The sequence below is a fragment of the Muscardinus avellanarius genome (assembly GCF_963383645.1).
Source record: "Muscardinus avellanarius genome assembly, chromosome: 5".
In the NCBI taxonomy this organism is placed as follows: domain Eukaryota; kingdom Metazoa; phylum Chordata; class Mammalia; order Rodentia; family Gliridae; genus Muscardinus; species Muscardinus avellanarius.
The window spans coordinates 104,515,657-104,533,590 of record NC_137790.1 but is presented as its reverse complement, the minus strand read 5'-3'; the positions used below and the strand labels follow the sequence as shown (position 1 = coordinate 104,533,590).

Genomic DNA, 17,934 nt, shown 5'->3' with positions numbered 1-17,934 from the left:
TCCAATTATTCTTAGGTTACCTCTCTTAAAATGGGCCCATATTTCTTCAATGTCAAATTCCTGCTGTCGGATTTTTTTTCTAAAATCTAAACTATGCATTCGTTTTTGGAGTGATCATCTTCTAGAAGCGAGATTCTATTCTCCATGTGGTCTAATTGATTGTTTATACTTTGAATTGAGGCCTTTACTTCAATGATTGGATCCTTTATTTCTTTTAAACTCTCTCTAAATTCTTTTTGAAGGTCCTTTATTATTTCTACAGTTATATTCCGGAATTGATCTTCTGGAGAGATCTGTATTTCTGTTATCAGGTTCTGATGTGGGGTTGTGGGCATTCATTACTCCATTGTTATTCCTCTTTCCAATGATTTTAGAAGTTTGTGCCTTCTCTGGGTTCTTCCCTGGGTCACTATGACTTCACTTAGGCTGCTCTGGATCTCAAGTCTGTGGTAATCTCAGTCACCACTACTTCTTTACTGGGTTGTGTCGCAAAGTCTCAGACCCAGAGAGTTAATCGAGGCTGTGTGAGACCATGGGGGTACCAGGCTGGGTATTTTCCCATGAGGAACTGCAACTAGGGTGTGGTATCTCTGCCACTGCTACTCCTTCACTGGGTTGGACTGCAAAATCTCAGTCCCAGGGAGATTATCCAAGCTGCACACATTCCTCGGGGTACAGTACTGGGATTTCTCCTTTAGGGGCCACAATTTCACTTAAGGTTATTGAGTGTGCTGATCTGGAGCTGTCGCAGGCATGGTGAACTCACCACTGGCTATGTGGTGCTGCTGCCACACCCTTGGCTGGCGTGAGGCTGGCATATTTCTTTTCTAGTTCTGAGCTGCATTCTGAGTCCCTGGAGGGTGTGATGAGCTTGGCCACTGGGAGTTTTAGACATTCTTTGTGCTGAAAAAAACTGCTGAATTACACATGTATGATCCACAGCTGCTCACTTCAGCTCCTTGTTTACCTTTCTTTTCTGGAGCCTGGTGGTTTGTTGAGAGTGCTAATCTGGAGTTGTCGAGGGTGCGGTGAACTCGCTGTCTCTGTGGCGATAGGGCGCTGCTGCTGTGCCCTCCCCTGTGAGGCTGGTGGGTTTCTTTTCTGATTTTTGAGCTCTGTTCTGGGTCCCTTTCTTCTCTGGAGCCTGGTGCTGCGTGCGAGGAAAGATGGCTCCGGCACGGCTCTGCTACTGCAATGCGAGCTGCCTTCTCTTCTGGGCTCTGGTTGTTCTTCTAGCCTTCTTTTTCTCTGTCCCTTGTATTTACAATTTTTATTTCTCTGTTGCTTGTGTTTTCTGGCTATGATTTTGTGATAATAGAGATCGATTTTTAGCAGGACTCATAAACACTGTTTTTCTCCATCGCCATCTTCCCAGCAGTTGTCTTTACTCATTTTTGCCTGGAAGATCAATCTAGTGGTGTGAGTAGTGTTTTAAGGATTCTCAATATCATTATATTTGGGTATATCTGAGACCTAATATCCCAAAGTGTTTATTTTTTAAAAGAGGGTGCACTCACATTTGGGGTACAAATGTTTGATATTATTAAATCTTCTTTTTAGATTGTTCCTTTTATTAGTAAGTAGTGACTCACTTTGTTTCCCCTGATATATTTTACCTTAAAGTTTGCTTAGTTGAAAATGAGTGTTGCTTCTGAGGATTGATTTCGGTCTCCATTTTAATGGTATCTTTTCCATCCTTTTACCTTAAGCTTATGGATATTTTTGCCTGTAAGGTGGGTTTGTGGTTTTTGTTTTGCAAGCAGCATATAATTGGTATATGTTCTTTGATCCACATTGCCCATCTATGCCCTTTATTTGAGGAGTTTAGACCTTTGACATTAATGTTATTATTGAGAAATGATTTTGTTTTCTGTCATTTTGAATTATATTTTCTGATTGATATAGTATTATTCCTTCTTCACTTAGTTGCCCATTCTCTGGTTCTGATATTTACTTCTTTTTCTTCTTCTTTGTGTATTATTTAAGTATTTTTCTAGTTCCAGCTTGGTAGTCATAAATTCTTTTAGATTCTGCTTGTCTTGGAAGGTTTTTATTTCTTTATAAATTTTGAATGAATACTTGCTGTATATAGCAGTCTTGGTTGGAAGTTGTTTCCTTTCAGGGTCTGGAGTACATATAGTCACTCCTGGCTTTTCTGACTTGGATTTAGACATCTAGAGTTACTCTTTATTTTTTTGCTCCTGAATAATATGTATTATTTTGTTCTCAATGCTTTTAAAATTATTTCCTCGGCCGCTATGTTATTGATTTTCATTATTTTTGTGGCATGGAGAAGTTCTATGATCTTGTCTTGATGTCCTGAATTTTTTCTGTATATGAATGTCCAACTATTTTTATATGTTTGAAAAAGTATCTGATAATATTTCTCTGAAGAGTTTTCTAATATCCTTGTTTTGTGCTTCTAGACCTTTTTAAATGCCTATTATCCATAGTCAGGTCATTTCATGTTACCCATATTTCTTGAATGCTCTGGTCATGTTGCAGTATTGTTTTCTGGATATTGTTAACTGTGTGGTCAGTTTTGAATAAGCTGTCTTCCAAGAATGAGACTCTATTTTCTATGCTGTCTAACCTGTTGGAGGTGGTTTCTATTGAGGCCTTTCTTTCTTTCTTTCTTTCTTTCTTTCTTTCTTTCTTTCTTTCTTTCTTCCTTTCTTTCATACTGGAGTTAGAACCCAGGGGCTTTTCTCCCTCCAGGCTATACTCCCAGACCTATTTTATATTTTGTTTGGAAACATGGTCTGACTAAGTTTCTGAGAGCTCTACTAGGTAGCTGAGGCTGGCTTCAAACCTGTGTGATCCTCCTGTCTTAGCCTCCCAAGTACTGGGATTACAAGCATGCATCAACATGCCCAGCTCTATTGAGGTCTTTAATTCATTTATTTTCTCCTTCATTCCACTCAATGCCTTTTTTTGGTTCTTACTTAGGGCTTCAATTTCTCGAACTCATATGTTCTTTCAGTTTCTATACACCTTTTCTGGTTTCATCTCTGAGGTCTTTGAACATATTGAAAATCCAAATTCTAATTTCTCCTTCTAGAGAAATTCAAAATTCTGATTTCCCCTTCCTGTAGATCAATATTGGTGGTCTCACCTGTTGGTGAGTTGTGAAAGTTTATTGTTTCCTTGCTGGTATTCATTATCATGTTTTTAGAGTTCTCAGGTTTGTATTTCTGAGGTCTTGGCATCCTCTTTCTCTTCTTGAGAGAGTTCTGTGTCTATCTGTTATCCCTTTATAAAAGGCCTATGCAGAAGGTATATATTTGCCAGTATAAATATGTCTCATGATCAAAATTTTTAATTTTTCCCCCAGATCCTCTTTAAAAAGATATAGTCCTTAGCACATGGAAAAAGGAGTCTCAGATTGGCTGCAGGTCACCATGCTCTCCAGGCCTAAATTCTGTAGGCCAGATACTGTGATGCTATGATGCTCCTTTTCAAAGTCTGAATCCTGCTGGTTGAGACTCAATGTCCCATAGACACCAACCCTGCTCAGATGGCATGAATCCCTGAAACTCTACAGATCGCTAACATCTGTGGCTACTGTGGCCACTGGGGATAAGCCCAGCAGGGCCATACATTATTATTTTCCAAACTTGTTGCCTGGATAATTGGGTTGGCCCAGGAACACCAACACTTCTATGGTGGTTACAATCATGTGGAGTAATGTCAGTCACTGGCATGCATGATCAGCAGGCACACATGATAATCAGGCACAAAATCTGCTGTTGGAGAGAGTGTTGAGTTCCTAGCCTGGAGCTGTGATCACATGAACCCCTCCTGGCCCCTGGCCTCCCTGTTTTCAGGGCCCAACATCTGGCAGGGAGACATTGTATCATTCTTAGACTGGGGCTTGGATAGCTCAGTTATTTAGCCCTAGGAACACTGCTGCTGCTCCGAGTGGCTGTGATCATGTGATACCTTGAAGGCCTCCAGCCTTGGTTCCTGGGGCACCTAAATACTAGATATGAGTTTATAGTCTTCCTGGCCTTCAGTAGGGGTTGGCTGAGTTATTTCAACCTGCAGACACCATTGCTGGCATTCTTGTGGTGAATCCTGGAGACCTTGCATGTGTGTGGCAAACTGCCAACCCTAGGTTCTTCCTGCCCAAAAGTCCCTGAGGATTGTCTGCTCGTTTAAGTTTCTGCTGTGGCTGACTATAGAACTTTCCCCCAAAGGATGATCTGGCAGCTCACTTTTCATTGTCACTCAAGTTCCTGTAGCCACAGAGGTTCCCAATGGGATGCTTTTAAGCTCATAGCCTTGACAAGTTCTGGTAGGTAGGGGTGTGTTCAGCTGTAGGTAGGGGTGTGTTCAGCTGCAACCATAGGATTTGCTGGGCAATCTGGGGAGTCAAATCTTGAATTACTTGAGTGTGGAGAAAAAAGTGCTGTTGCTTTTGATAATAATTTTCTGTAGTCACTGGTTGACAAGATTCTGGTGCTTCTTTGCTGGAGTTGATCTCTGAGAGTCACCATCTTCTCCTACTCTGTGCTCTCCATGTTTCCACTGTCTTTCTTCTGTTGAGTTCTGACTGCTTTTCTTCTCTTGCCAGTGAACAGTTTTTCTGCTAGTTGAGTTATGAGACTCAGAGAAACAAAACATGTTGTCTTTCTTTACTCCTCCATCTTTAATCCAATCATGAGTTGTGTTTTCTAACAGTAAAAATGATGTAATCGATATAACATCTCCCTTTTCAGCTTTGGCTCTGGAAAAAATAACTAACAAGTTTTCTGTGGCCTGAAATTTAGATTTCTTCTTCATTTGGCTTTCTTTTCTTTATATCTTGATATTTTCTCTGATTTCTTATGTTCACATATTTCATCATTTTGTGTAGCACCTACTATGTGCAATAATAGAAAATGCACAGTTCCTCTTCCTGGCTGAGGGCTCACTGTAGTCAGGAGCCTTTAAATGAGAGAGTATTGTCCATGAAGGAAAAACAAAATATGATTTTTAAGTAAATAAGAAAAAAGCAAAAATATTGCTGAAGAAGTCAACCCACAAAAAATGTATCAGAGCTGAACAAGAATGAGCCAAGAAGAGTCAAAAGAAGGACAGAAACATGGAAAAGTGTTGGCAGGTCAAAGGAGGGGCACAGACTTCCAAAGGAGGGACAAGACCTCCAAACGAGATCCCATGGCCCACAATTGAGGAACTTCTCTGCACATCTGAATTTGAGCATCGCTTCAATGATTCGAAGTTTCCCATGTGCTGCATGCCAATTTCCTCATGTGCTTCTGAACCACACTTGGAGGCTGGCAGTGTTAATTATAATTTTGACCAAATGCTTCAAGGGACATGGGTGAAAGGCACCACTGAAGTACAAACCATTGTGACTCAAAAATGATTTTAAAAAGAAGTACTTGTCTTTATTACTTTGGGAGTATAGACAGCGACTTGCAGTTCCACGCTTTTGCTTTTAAGCAACTTCTCCAGTATGTGACCATGTACATATGATGATCCCGACATCAAGGCCATACACCACCATGCCTGAATGTGCAGAGACCCAGACACACATATGCCAACAAAGGGGTAAAATCTGTGTGTAAGGAAAGGACAGGTGCTGGAGTGTTCGTGGAGTGGCAGCTCAGCTTGTTCATTTTTAGAACTCTAGAAGCTTTCCAGGTCATGCATGCTGTGCAGCATACATAGTTGAAACACTGGAAGTAGCCTCAGTACACAGTATTATGGGAAAACAAAGGCATTTATCTTTTTTCTGTGAAAAGTTCCTATGAAAATGTTTTGTCAGCCCACTTATCTAGATTTTCTGCCTTTTAAATTATCCCTTAATACTCTGTACACTCCTTGAAAGTAAATCAGAACTAGGATTAAACTCTTAAACTGTTAAGTACTGCTCAATATGCGGAAATGTAAGATTCCAGCAGATAATGCGTACATCTGTCTCTATCACCCAGAGTATTGCATTTTTGTTCATTAATCATTCACGTATTTTGAATGAATAAAATCTTGAATTTGGTTTTCATCTTCTGGAATCTAGCCTCACTTCTTTCCAGAATTCTGCTATAATGCTTAATTATTTTTAGGAGGGGGTGCTGAGGAGTGAACTCAGGGCCATTCTACATCCAAAGTGCACCCCAGCTCTTTTATTTTTTATTTTGAAACAGGGTCTTGCTAAGTTGCTGAGAGTCTTGTTCTAACCTATGATATTCTTGTCTCAGCCTCCTAAGTACTGGGACTGCAGGAGTGTGCTACCATGCCCAGATCCTAGGGTTTACTTTTTGTGTGTGTGTGTGGTACTGGGAATGGAACCCAGGGGCATTCTACCTCTGAGCTACACCGCTGGTCCTACTTTTTAGTCTTTATATTTTTTGAAACAGGGTCTCACTGAGCAGGTTTAAAGCCAACTCTGGAACTCAGTGCATCCCTCAGCAACTTAGCAGGACCCTGTTTCCAAATAAAAAATAAAATAGGGCTAGGGGTTTAGCTTGGAGAAAGGATGCCCCTGGTTTTAGTTCTCAGATCCTCAGTGCCTCCTCTGCCACACACACATACAATAGAGACTTGTCCTGAGGTTCATCTGTATGAAATATGAATTTGGTAAAACAAAACGGGAACTCCATGAATCAGGACTACGGATCTTCCCAGCAGGCCAAAAGGTGAAACAAACCATGTTATACTTTCCTGCTCAACCTCTGGCTCCTGCCTCAGCTGTGGCAGTAGTTGGGGCAAAAGGGCTAGGGCTTAAGACCTTGTAATCCCAGTGAAGAAAGAAAACCCCATATGTCTGTTTTATATATTGGCTTTTCCCCAAGACTACTATATCAAAGCGGTGTGTTGTAAAACAAACCCAAAATTAAAACCTTGTAAACTTCTTGTTCCTGTAGCAAATTCCTTCATGACCTGACCATAGTTAATTCAGATTCATCTTATATCAGTCCTTTATTGGGACTTTTTAACATTAAAACTAAACTACATACAGTTTCCACATGTTCCCTCAGCTTCCATGCCTTGGCACACACTGTGACCCGGTCCAGGAATTCTTTGTCTGAGTATCCTCCAGGCATTAATCACTGAGGACAGCCCCATCAAACCCCATACGCAACCTTATTTATGGGTTTTGTAACCAATTATTACAAAAGGCACAAGTTTTATTTATAAATATTTAGGGCAAGGTTCTGTTATCATGGGTTCCTCTTCAGGTAAAGGACCATTTTTCATCTTTGAATTTTCAATGACTGGCATAAAGTGAGTGTTTAGTAGATTCTTGCTTAATAAATCAACAAAAAAGAATCATGCTAAATTAAGCATGAAATAACATTCTATATTAATCAAGGGCTTGTAGCAATGAGGTTCAGAGGATGGGCTTAAAGGAATGGAGTTAAATTGCTCCCCACCAGTTGACTGCCATGCCACATTGGGCAAGACATCTAATATGCATGGTTTTTACAACTCTAAAATAGAACTATTAATAAAACCTACTTTGTAGGTGGTTGAGAGATCAAATGAATTTTAATATACAGAAAGTATTTCAATGAGTTCTGGCCTATAATGATCAGTCCTCAGTGTTTGCTACCATTATTATTTTCAGTTGGAATATAAAAATGTAACTAGAAGGGCACTTATGAATCAAATCAGTTTAAAAACATACACTACAGCCGGGCATGGTGGCGCACGCTTGTAATCCCTGCACTTGGGAGGCTGAGACAGGAGGATCACACAGGTTCAAAGCCAGCCTCAGCTACTTAGTGAGACCCTGTTTCCAAAAATAGGTCTGGGAGTATAGCCCGGAGGTAGAAAGCCTCTGGGTTCCACCCCCAGTACCACAAAAAATAAAAATAAAAACATAAAAACATACACTATAAATAGTGATACAATACAATATTAATGGAATTCTGTCTTTGCACACCCAGCAAGATTACCCACTTTTTTCTGTTCTAGCTTTCAGTTTTTTTCTTGAGGAATTAGCCTTACTTAACTAATCTCAGTCCCTGTGGTAGGTTCCAGAACCAGACATCCAAACCAGACCTGGCTGAAGAGAACCACGGATTGGTTCAGGGATGGGACCAAGCTCCCAGGGAGACCACTGCTATTCAGACTGGAGCTTCTGCTGAGACTAATGGTAATAAGCCAATCAGAACACTAGCCTGGGGCTATTGGTGGGAAAAATGCAGAGCCCAGTGATGGAAAGTTCTCCATTGTGTCAGATCACTTCCTGGCTCCTTCGGGGGGGTTTGTGAGCATGTGCTTTTATTTTTGGTGTATATAAGCCAGTAAATCCCATTTTCAGTACCAAATGCCAAAGTTTCCTGAGTAATGTAGTCATGACCAGTTACTGTAAAGGTCAAAGCTTACAATATTACGTTGTTTCACTAAGTTCTTTATGCACTTTAGGGTTTCATTGTAAAGGAACTAGTTTATACCAGGAATTTTTATCCAAATGAAAATGGAGATTTTTTACAAGATTATCAATGAACCACAGTCTCTTCACATCTGGTGGCCAGAAAAGAATAAATGCAAGATCGAAACAAAGTGGATCTGTAATTTTGGTATATGTGGGGCACCCAGGGGAGTTGGAAGATGCACCCTGAAATTCTTCAGCAAGCCCAGGAATCTGCATGTCTCGTGGGCACCGTAGAGGCATAGCTAATGCAATGAGGCTGGTAATCTGCTCTAAGAAACTCTAGAGGGCTGATTCTCTTAGCCACTGCAGGTAGTATATAAATCCAGTGAGAAATGAATCGCCAAAAAGCAATAAAATGGGAAAATCTTCCATAATGATTTTGAGGATGAAAAAAAATGTCAAAACCCAAGTCTGATGTACACAGCAATTCTGAAGCAAATGTTGGCAAATTCCAAAATGCCATAGCTCTAAAACTGGAAGGACACAGGCGCTGTATCCAGTTCTCTCTCTGGCTGTTTTCTATGAAAAATAAGTGGTATTGAATAAAAACAATAATTTGAAAATTAATTTCAAGCTTATGGCTTCATCAGCTTCATTAGAATAAACTATAGGAGTTTATAGTAAGTCACAGCATACAATCAACAAAAGCAACCTTTGAGAATTCATCTCAGTTTTAACAGAGCAGCTATAATGAGCACAATTATAATAATTGGTAAGAAGCTTTTGTAGCATTTCACAGTACAGAAAAGACAACATGGAGTTTCACAAATAAAATCTTTTGTTGACTCTGATATGGAAGAGTATGATACAAAAGTCATCTGATGGTACAAGAGGCACCATGACAATAAGAAAACCAGTTCCTGATGTGTATAACGTGTTTGCCTTTGTTAAGAATCAGAGGCTCAAGAATATTCGATGATGTCACTAAATCACAAAAACTTACCCTGCTTTTCTGAGCAGGAGTTCTCCGAGAGAATTGAACTGAAATAAAAACTCATTTTATGTAATAGATTGATAGTCCGATGCCTGTAAAATGGTATCAGCTGTGTACCAGACTTGGGAGAATTGAGAAAATAGCTCTCAAATCATTTTCTGTAGGGCTTAGTTGACTAATGAAACCCAATTTTGGAAGACTAACTGACATTTCTTAGCCTGAAAATACAGACTTTAGAGTAAATTACTGTGTAACTTTTTTCATTCCAAGTGGGATGGTCTAGTGATACTACTATAGGTGGTTCTCTGAAGCAATTTAAAGCCTCACCAATAGAACCAAAAACTAGAAGAGTAATGTTTAGTGTTCTCAGGTCAAGCTTTGTGCATTAACTGTATGTGCCAAGATTAATAATGTCAATGGAACTCAACTGTGGTTCTGCAGAGCCATACAACAGAATTCAATCTATAGCACGAATGTCTTGGACTTTGTCCACAACCATTAGTTGTTAAATTGCCAAGTGCATCTCATTACAGAGGTCTGATTCAATCCAAGGGAAATACAGTAGTCTAGCTTTAGCAGAATTGTGAAATAAAGTCTGGTTTGTTCTTGTGGTTGAGGTTTTGTAAAATGTATACACATTTATAATGAGTTTCTAGGTAGAAGCTGTGTCTGATTTTGATTTTTGTGTTAAACCATCCTAGGTCATTCCCAATTTCCATTTCCTAATTCCAACTTATAGAACCTGTATTTTTAACTGGACACATTGGTAGAATAAAATACATTTCCCAGGATCTTTTGCTACTAGATATAGCAATTAAAGCAGCAGAGATGTTGAAGTAGGAAAGATTTCACTGGCAGGGGTTCTCTCCGTATCTCTCATCTTTTTTCCCCCCTTGTCACAGAGTGTGATCAATAACAATCCAACAACCATCTTAAACCACTAAGGAACCTTTAGTAGGGAGGCCATGTGTTAGTGACAGAACAGAAAGATAAAAAGATCCTCTGCTCCGTCCCATAATGCCATCTGTTCCCAGACTATCAACTTCTACACTCCTTCAACACAACAGAACAAGATATTTCTATCATGCTGGATCCTGTTTCAAGTGGGATATCTTAAAGCTGATCAATATAATCCACATGCGGCTTTATATTTTTAGTAAAGGCCTAGGGAAATATAAAGTAATTGAGAGTAAGTATTTGAATTGGTTTGCAACTTCTGAAACTGGAATAATGTATTTTAGACAAACGAAAAGAAGTAGAACTTCATCCAAATGGTAATAAGCATATAGGAATAAAACTTTTGTTTACTTTTATTAGTTACATTGAATATTTTACTTGTGTGACTTTTATTTAACCTCTAAAACATAATTTAAGCCAGGCATGGTGCTGCAAATTTATAATCCCAGTATTTGGGAGGTTGAGACAGGAGGATCAAAGGTTTGAGGGCAGTCTCAACAATGCAGCCAGACTCCCAGCAACCTAGTGAGACCCTGTTTCAGACTAAAAAATAAAATGGGTGTGGCTCAGAGGTAGAATGTTCCTGGGTTCAATCCCCAGAACTACACACAATAAAGTCTAATAAAACACAATTTAAAGAGGAATTAAAATGAATAAAAAAATAAACAAAAGTCAGTACAATGTGTTGCATAAATAAAAATACGAAAATGGTATTAGAGTAGGTAAATATCATGCAACATATTTATTGAATATATATTTAACAAACCATACCTGCAAAGGTAGTGAGTCTGATCTACGGACATGTGTGTCTTATTTGTATCTTGGTTCTTGATACCTTTGTGTGACTCACTCACCTACAGCGATGTCAATTTATACTGAGTATGTTACTTCTGGGGCAAACTGAGACTTTGGTCTTTTAGCTTTCATGTATAGCCGACAGATAACTTACAACATCCCCAGGATGATAGGAAATTATTAGCATGCTTTTGATGTCCAGTGAATCCTTTCAAGTTTGATTTTCCCTCTGTACTCTTGAAAAGGCTTTAAAATATTTTAAACAGATCTAGCAAAAGAATTACAAACCTAAACTGTATTAAAAATTAAGTCTATTCCTCAGATTGTTTTGGATCCACCAGGCAAAAATTTTGTCCGAGTGTTACTTTATAATAAATAAAAATGTGTGGTTAAGTGATTATTTGGCTAAATATTTTGGTTTGGAAAACATTCATGTTAAATATCCTACTAGGATTTGGAGCTCTCCAAACTCTTGTCTTCTCCAGTGTTCTGCTCACCTTTGGGGAAATTGTAAGACTCATCTCTTCTATGTAATCTTGGTATTATTCTCTTAATACCCTGAAATCCTTGTTCTGCCTTCATATGCAAATATCCATGTTTGTGTTTATATAAATCACTGGCACATATTATTCACCCTAACTACCTAAGGCAGTGTGCAGGTACTACATTTAACTAAAGTGATTTAGTCATTTTCCCTTCAGTCAGCTGTTGCACACTCTTCTTTATGTGAAGCACAAATGAGAAAAAGATCTAAAACATTTAAGATTCTTTCTCTCACTAACATTTTTTTTTTTTTGGTGGTACTGGGGTTCCTGGAAGCCCTTCCACCTCCGGGCTATACTCCCAGACCTATTTTTACATTTTTATTTGGAAACAGGGTCTCCTAAGCCAGTGCGCGAGGCTGGCTTCGAACCTGCGCGATCCTCCTATCTCTGCCTCCCAAGCGCGGGGATTACAAGCGTGTGCCACCGCACCCGGCTCAAAAACATTTTTATCACTAACTTGTTATAAATATATAGCAATTGAGATGATAAGATAAAAATACATTACCCCTGTGACATCCATAACCTTAATAGCTGCAAGCTGGCCTGTTTTGACATGACGACCCTGTAAAGAAAAAAATAATCAAATATTTAGTTCTGATGAATAATATTTGCATTCACTTCTAACCACAATTTCCAAACCAATAAAACAATGGCCAGATAAATGTTATAGTAAATCAGTGGGAAAACAGACACACACACGTGCGCACATGTACACACACACACACACACACACACACACACACACACCCCTCTCACAGAAAATCTTTAAATGTCTTGAAGATCCATTTCCAGTTAGTATTTATTTTGTAAAGTATTCTCCACCGCTTTGTCTTTGGGTTTACTTTCACAGTGGGTGTCAAGTTAAATAAAAAATGCAATGCTGAAAAATCTGTTTTTACTCCTCTCCAAGGTGGACATGGAAGGGAAATCAGGCTCTGATGTCAGAAATCAGCAGGTGAAGAAACTTTGGCTTTCTTGATTCTTAAAATATTTTGTATTGTAACAAAATTAACTGGATATAATTTTGCTATACTTCGCTCAGGATAGTTCATTTATCTTTTCCTTAAAACCTAAAATTAAACAGATAGCAATGAATTCAAACAGTAGTGGAGCTCTAGTAACCGCTTCCCAAAGTAGACTTTTTTTTTTGGTGGTACTGGGGTTCCTGGAAGCCCTTCTACCTCTGGGCTACATATCCCAGACCTATATATTTATATTTGGAAACAGGGTCTCCTAAGCCAGCGCGCGCGGCTGGCTTCGAACCTGCGCGATCCTCCTGTCTCCGCCTCCCAAGCGCGGGGATTACAAGCGTGCGCCACCACGCCGGCCAAGGTGGACTCTTGTGTCTTTGGAACAATAAAGCAGCAGCCACACAATTAAACCAGAAGAGAACAGAAGACAAGGGCGCAATCCCAGAAGAGTCTTCTCTTTGCCTGCTCCTTGACAAAACTTAATGTGTACTTCAGACTCTCAGACAGTATCAAAGATGATCAGATCCATTACCTCTAAATGCAGTACACATATACATTTTATTTACTACAAGTGCTTGGGACTGGAAGTGTTTCAAATATGGGATTTTTTTCATAGTTTTGAATATTTGCATATATATATATATATATATATATATATATATATATATATTTCCTGTGCACCTGATACATATAGCCAGAAGCTAATTTCAGACAGTAATTTTTGTGTGCCTGCCGTCCTCACATGAGGTCAGGTGTGAAGTTTTCCAGATGTGTCATTAGTTGGCTCTCGAAAAGTTTCAGATTTTGAATCACTTTGAATTTCGGATGCTTTGTATTATAGTGCTATCAAGTGGTGTATCCTAGTTTTTGAGATCAGCCAGATTCAAATCTCAGCTGCATGAGCTTAAGCGGCTGTCTCAACTCTAGGAGTGTGCTGTGTCTTGCCTCCTCATGGTCTGTTTTCTTGGACTGGGATGCCCTTTGCCTTCTCAACTTCCTTCTGATCTTATTCTTCTTTCTAGATTCAGCTGAAGGTCATGTCCTCTGTTACCTCCCCACCCGTCACTGCTCATCTGTTACCAACTAACGGGTCCTTGTTTCCTCATGGCAGCTTTGGTTTTCTATGGTTTTCCTCCTCTCTCTGATTTTCTTTCCTCTCACCTTTCCTTCCACGTTGGATTCACCTGCAGCACAGCCTACCCCTCCAATAAAACCTTCTGTAGATCCCTCCAGGTCTAAGCACAGGTTCAAGTACCCAAATCCAGCCAGCTCTGTCTCCTAACTCTGCTGTCTGGGTAGAAGCACCAGAGGCCCCTCTATAGATACATGGTTTAAGAAACTTTCACTAGATTTTGAATTTCTTAAGGCACAGGATATATTTTTATTTTATTTATTTTGGGTACTGGGGATTGAACCTAGGGGCATTCTACCTCTTAGCTACATCCCCAGCCCCTTTTTATTTTTTATTTTGGAAACAGGGTCTACCTAAGTTGCTGAGAGTCTTGCTAAATTGCTAAGGCTAGACTCAAACTTGCAATCCTTCTTTCTCAGCCTCCGAAGTACTGGGATTACAGATATGAGCCACCAAGCATGGCTACTGGGAATCTTCTTGAAGTGAAAATTTTATTACAAGGATCCTCCAACAGCTGGTTAGAGTAGTGCTAGCCTACAGTTTGGTACTTGCCCCAGGCTAGCTATGAAACAGTAAAAAGAAATCTACGCTACACTTTAAACACAAGTCACTGGGCAGTTCTTGATATCAAAAAATATTTGCTTTTTTATTTAGGATTTTTTTTGGTCTTTTAGAAACCACTGTAAAAGTGGGAGGAAAGCACCTCTTTTCCCTATATTTTAAATGTTGCTTCCAAGATGAAATAAGAGTTCCCGATGGGTCTGACAGATGATTATGTAGTACACCTTGAGGTAACAGTGTAGAATTAACTGAGATCCTACAGGTGAACAATACTTTTAGCCTGGCTTGTCCCAGGCCTGGATCAGAAGGGCTACTGAGTTGTCAGAGTTGTGATGGTCAGGGAGGACCAAAAGGAACCCGCCAGCAGGAGCTGCCTTTTCCATCACCAGACAATGCCAAACCTAATTAAAATCCAGACTAAGCAGTCTCTTCACGGCAGGGCAAGGAGTCAGCTGACCGCGAGATCACTAAGAACCTGAGGCACGGTCATGGTGCAGACAGTGTGTAAGGAGGCAACTTTATAAAACCACAAATAAATTGAGTAAAACAGCCCCTGAGGTACCTACAACCCTCCCCTTGTAGAGCTGAGGCCAAAACCTCACAGCTAATGAGACCCGTATCCGGGACACAGTGTCCTCTATCTCACTTCTGTTAGCCGGCTCCTGAATTACAAAATCCTTATCAGTGAAACGTAAAATGGGTTATAAACAATTTTGTTTCGGTACTGGGGACTGAAACCGGGGGCATTCTATCTCTGAACTAAGCCTCCAGTCCTATTTTATTTTTTTATTTTGAAACAGGCTCTCAATAAGTTGCAGAGGGCCTCACTAAGTAGCTGCGACTGGCCTCCTGCCTCAGCCTCCCAAGAACTGGAATTATAAGCGTGCGCCACCATGACTGGCTCTAAAACAATATTTTCATATTTTACTCGAGTCACACACTGAACTGTCCATCTCTGCTTCGTGCAGTCACTTTGTTAGTTTGTTATTTTTTGTGGGGGAGCAGGGTAATTAGGGAGGACACTATAATCACAGGGGAATACCAAAGTGTGTCTTTCACATTATTCCCAATTTTAATTTCTTTCACTTCTGAAAGAAATTAAAAATGAAAACTAAAAGTTAAATTATAAAAGAAAGAACTTCCAAAAGGAGACAAAAGAGTTCGTAAAACATTCTGCACAAAAATGAGAGAAAATCTCTTGTTAGACGGCAGTTGCTGAGTCTTTTTTTTTTTTTTTTTTTTTTTTTTTTTTTGGTGGTACTGGGGTTCCTGGAAGCCCTTCTACCTCCGGGCTACACTCCCAGACCTGTTTTATACTTTTTGGAAACAGGGTCTCTTAAGCCGGCATGGCTGGCTTCGAACCTGCGCGATCCTCCTGTCTCCACCTCCCAAGCGCCCAAGCGCGGGGATTACAAGCGTGTGGTCACCACGCCCAACCCATTAAGTCATTTCTTAATAAGTCATTAAGTCATTTCTTAATAAAAGAATGAATTCAGATTTTATTGTTGATGAAATGACCAACATTAACAAGTTAGTGAACAGACTAAATCTAAAAGAAGAAAAAACCTAACCCAAGGCCTAGTGGCAAATGGTGTCCTAAAACATAAAAAGCCTGTGCACAAGAAAGGGGAAGGACAGAGGTCACCCAAAGGGGAAAGCAGAGCACTGAGTCCTGGGCGCTGGCTGGAGGGCCTGGGTCTCCCACCCACACCCACAGCTTCCCCCTTCCTTTCTTCTGCCTCACTCTGAGGTGAAGACCTAGGCTGGCTCTTGTTCTCATATAAAATAATTGAACACCAGGGCCAAATCCGACTCACTCCAGTACTACAGGATTGAGCCCTTTCTTTACTTACTCCCTGAAATGAATGCAGGAGAAACAACAATTTGTCTGAAATAGCCCCGTCAGCCTCACCTCTGCCATTGGTGTTATTTTCTAAGGAACAGCAAGACAGCTTTCGCATTGCTAGCCTGAGGCTAGCCTGGAAGAGAGAGCGCTTTCATTTCTAGGTCACTGAAATACATTTGTTTCCAGCAGAGTACACAGCAAAGTGAGGTTGTTGAAAATGCAGACAGTTCCCCCAGCTCCACCCCAGTCCCATCACGGCAGGCAGAGTGGCTCATTCTCCTTCGCCCGGCTGCCTTTTTTAACGCAGTCTTCAATTTCCTAGTTGCAAATGGGTGCACCACCTTGGCGCTTCCACGGTGCTCATCACAGTCACTGCTAGGTTGCTTTTCAAAATGTGTATTAGCAGCACCACGAAAATCAATCAATCAAATGAAGGGGCTGAGGGAATAGTTCAGTTGTGCAGTGCTTGCCTAGGATGCACAAGGCCCTGGGTCTAATATCCAGCACTGCAAAGTAAAGCAAATAAATTAAATTAATTAAAATCAAAGTGTAGAACACTTAGTAATGGTAGCTGTTGTTTCATTAATCAATTAATCTAACTGCATTCATCTATCAGCCTACAGAGTACAGATTCCCCTACATACACTAAGAGCCTGAGTTCTCAACCAGGCCTCCCTGGAAACTGCCTCAGCCAAAGGAGTCACATCACCCAAGGCCTGGCTCCCTCTGCAGACAGCTCAGAAATGATAAGGACCTGGGTGAGGATGGAGCTGCTGGAAACTGTTAACCACAGACAGAGCCAGCAGACAACAGGACTGAGAATAGTCTGGATACACAGTTCCCCCATGCCTCTCATCCTGCACAGCACAGAAGGGACTCAGTCAAATATTTTCTAAATAACAGATTGAGAGAAGGAGAGAGATCTGAGGATAGCTTTGGGCCTCAGTACCATCCTCATGTCCACATCGGTCTCCTCCACTCTCCACATTTCTATCCAGCCAGTTTGTAGGACCAGATAATGTGAGGCTGTGAGCAGGGAGTTCAATCATTCTTCCCATAAATAAGAAGCTGACAGATGAATTTAAGTGGATGAAATTCTTTTAAACTCCACAGAGAAACCAATTTACTTTCTCTCTGCAAAGATCAAGAGAAACCAGAAATTGGTTCCAGCGTTTCCTCTGTGCGGTGGGAATGGGAGCCGAGTGAGCTCTGGGGCTCTACCTGTTAGCGAAGATGAAAGCTCGAGGACAGCCATCTGGATGTTATCTGGAATGCTGCCTTCCTGTGATAAGACACATCTAGAGGCAGGGAGGTGGACAAGATGACCTAGTGAAAAGTTTCCCCAAATCCTTATGATGAAGGACCACTAATGCACACAGCATGGCGTGGCAGAGTGCACTCCCGAGTTCTCCAGGTCAGAGCCTCTGTGGGTCCTTGGCCTGCTCACTGGTAGCTTACAAACCCACTGTAGAACCACAACCCGGCTGCCACCACCCTAGACAGTGCAAGGAAAGCTAGGTACTGACAGGATGGCTCCCACACAGCGGGCCTCGACACCGCTCGCTCGCTCGCTCACTCTGAATTCTGTGCCTGGCACCTCTGTGTAGCAGAGAATGGATCATTTCCAAGACTGCTCAGGGCTGGGCTAGCCGGGTGCTGAGACTTGCTCCCAGACACCAGGTAGGGAAGAAGAGACTGTTTCATTTCTCTTTGTTAGAAACTAGGACTCTTAAGTCTTCATTGCTGCCAGCCTGGCTGGCTTATAAATCAAAACGAATGCTCCAAGGGAAGCAAATCAAACAATCAC

At 40.7% G+C, this 17,934-nt stretch overlaps 1 protein-coding gene across 8 annotated transcripts in view; it reads right to left on the bottom strand.

The window, feature by feature from the left end:
* Window positions 1–17,934, bottom strand: part of TNIK (TRAF2 and NCK interacting kinase) — a gene marked incomplete at both ends in the record, with an annotated part of 420,471 nt that overhangs the window by 162,108 nt on the left and 240,429 nt on the right. For all 8 annotated transcript variants that reach the window (XM_080695833.1, XM_080695834.1, XM_080695837.1 and 5 more), the window contains one exon: window positions 12,123–12,179. In XM_080695833.1, the coding sequence (XP_080551959.1) occupies window positions 12,123–12,179 (57 nt within the window). The remainder of the gene's footprint in view (window positions 1–12,122; window positions 12,180–17,934) is intronic.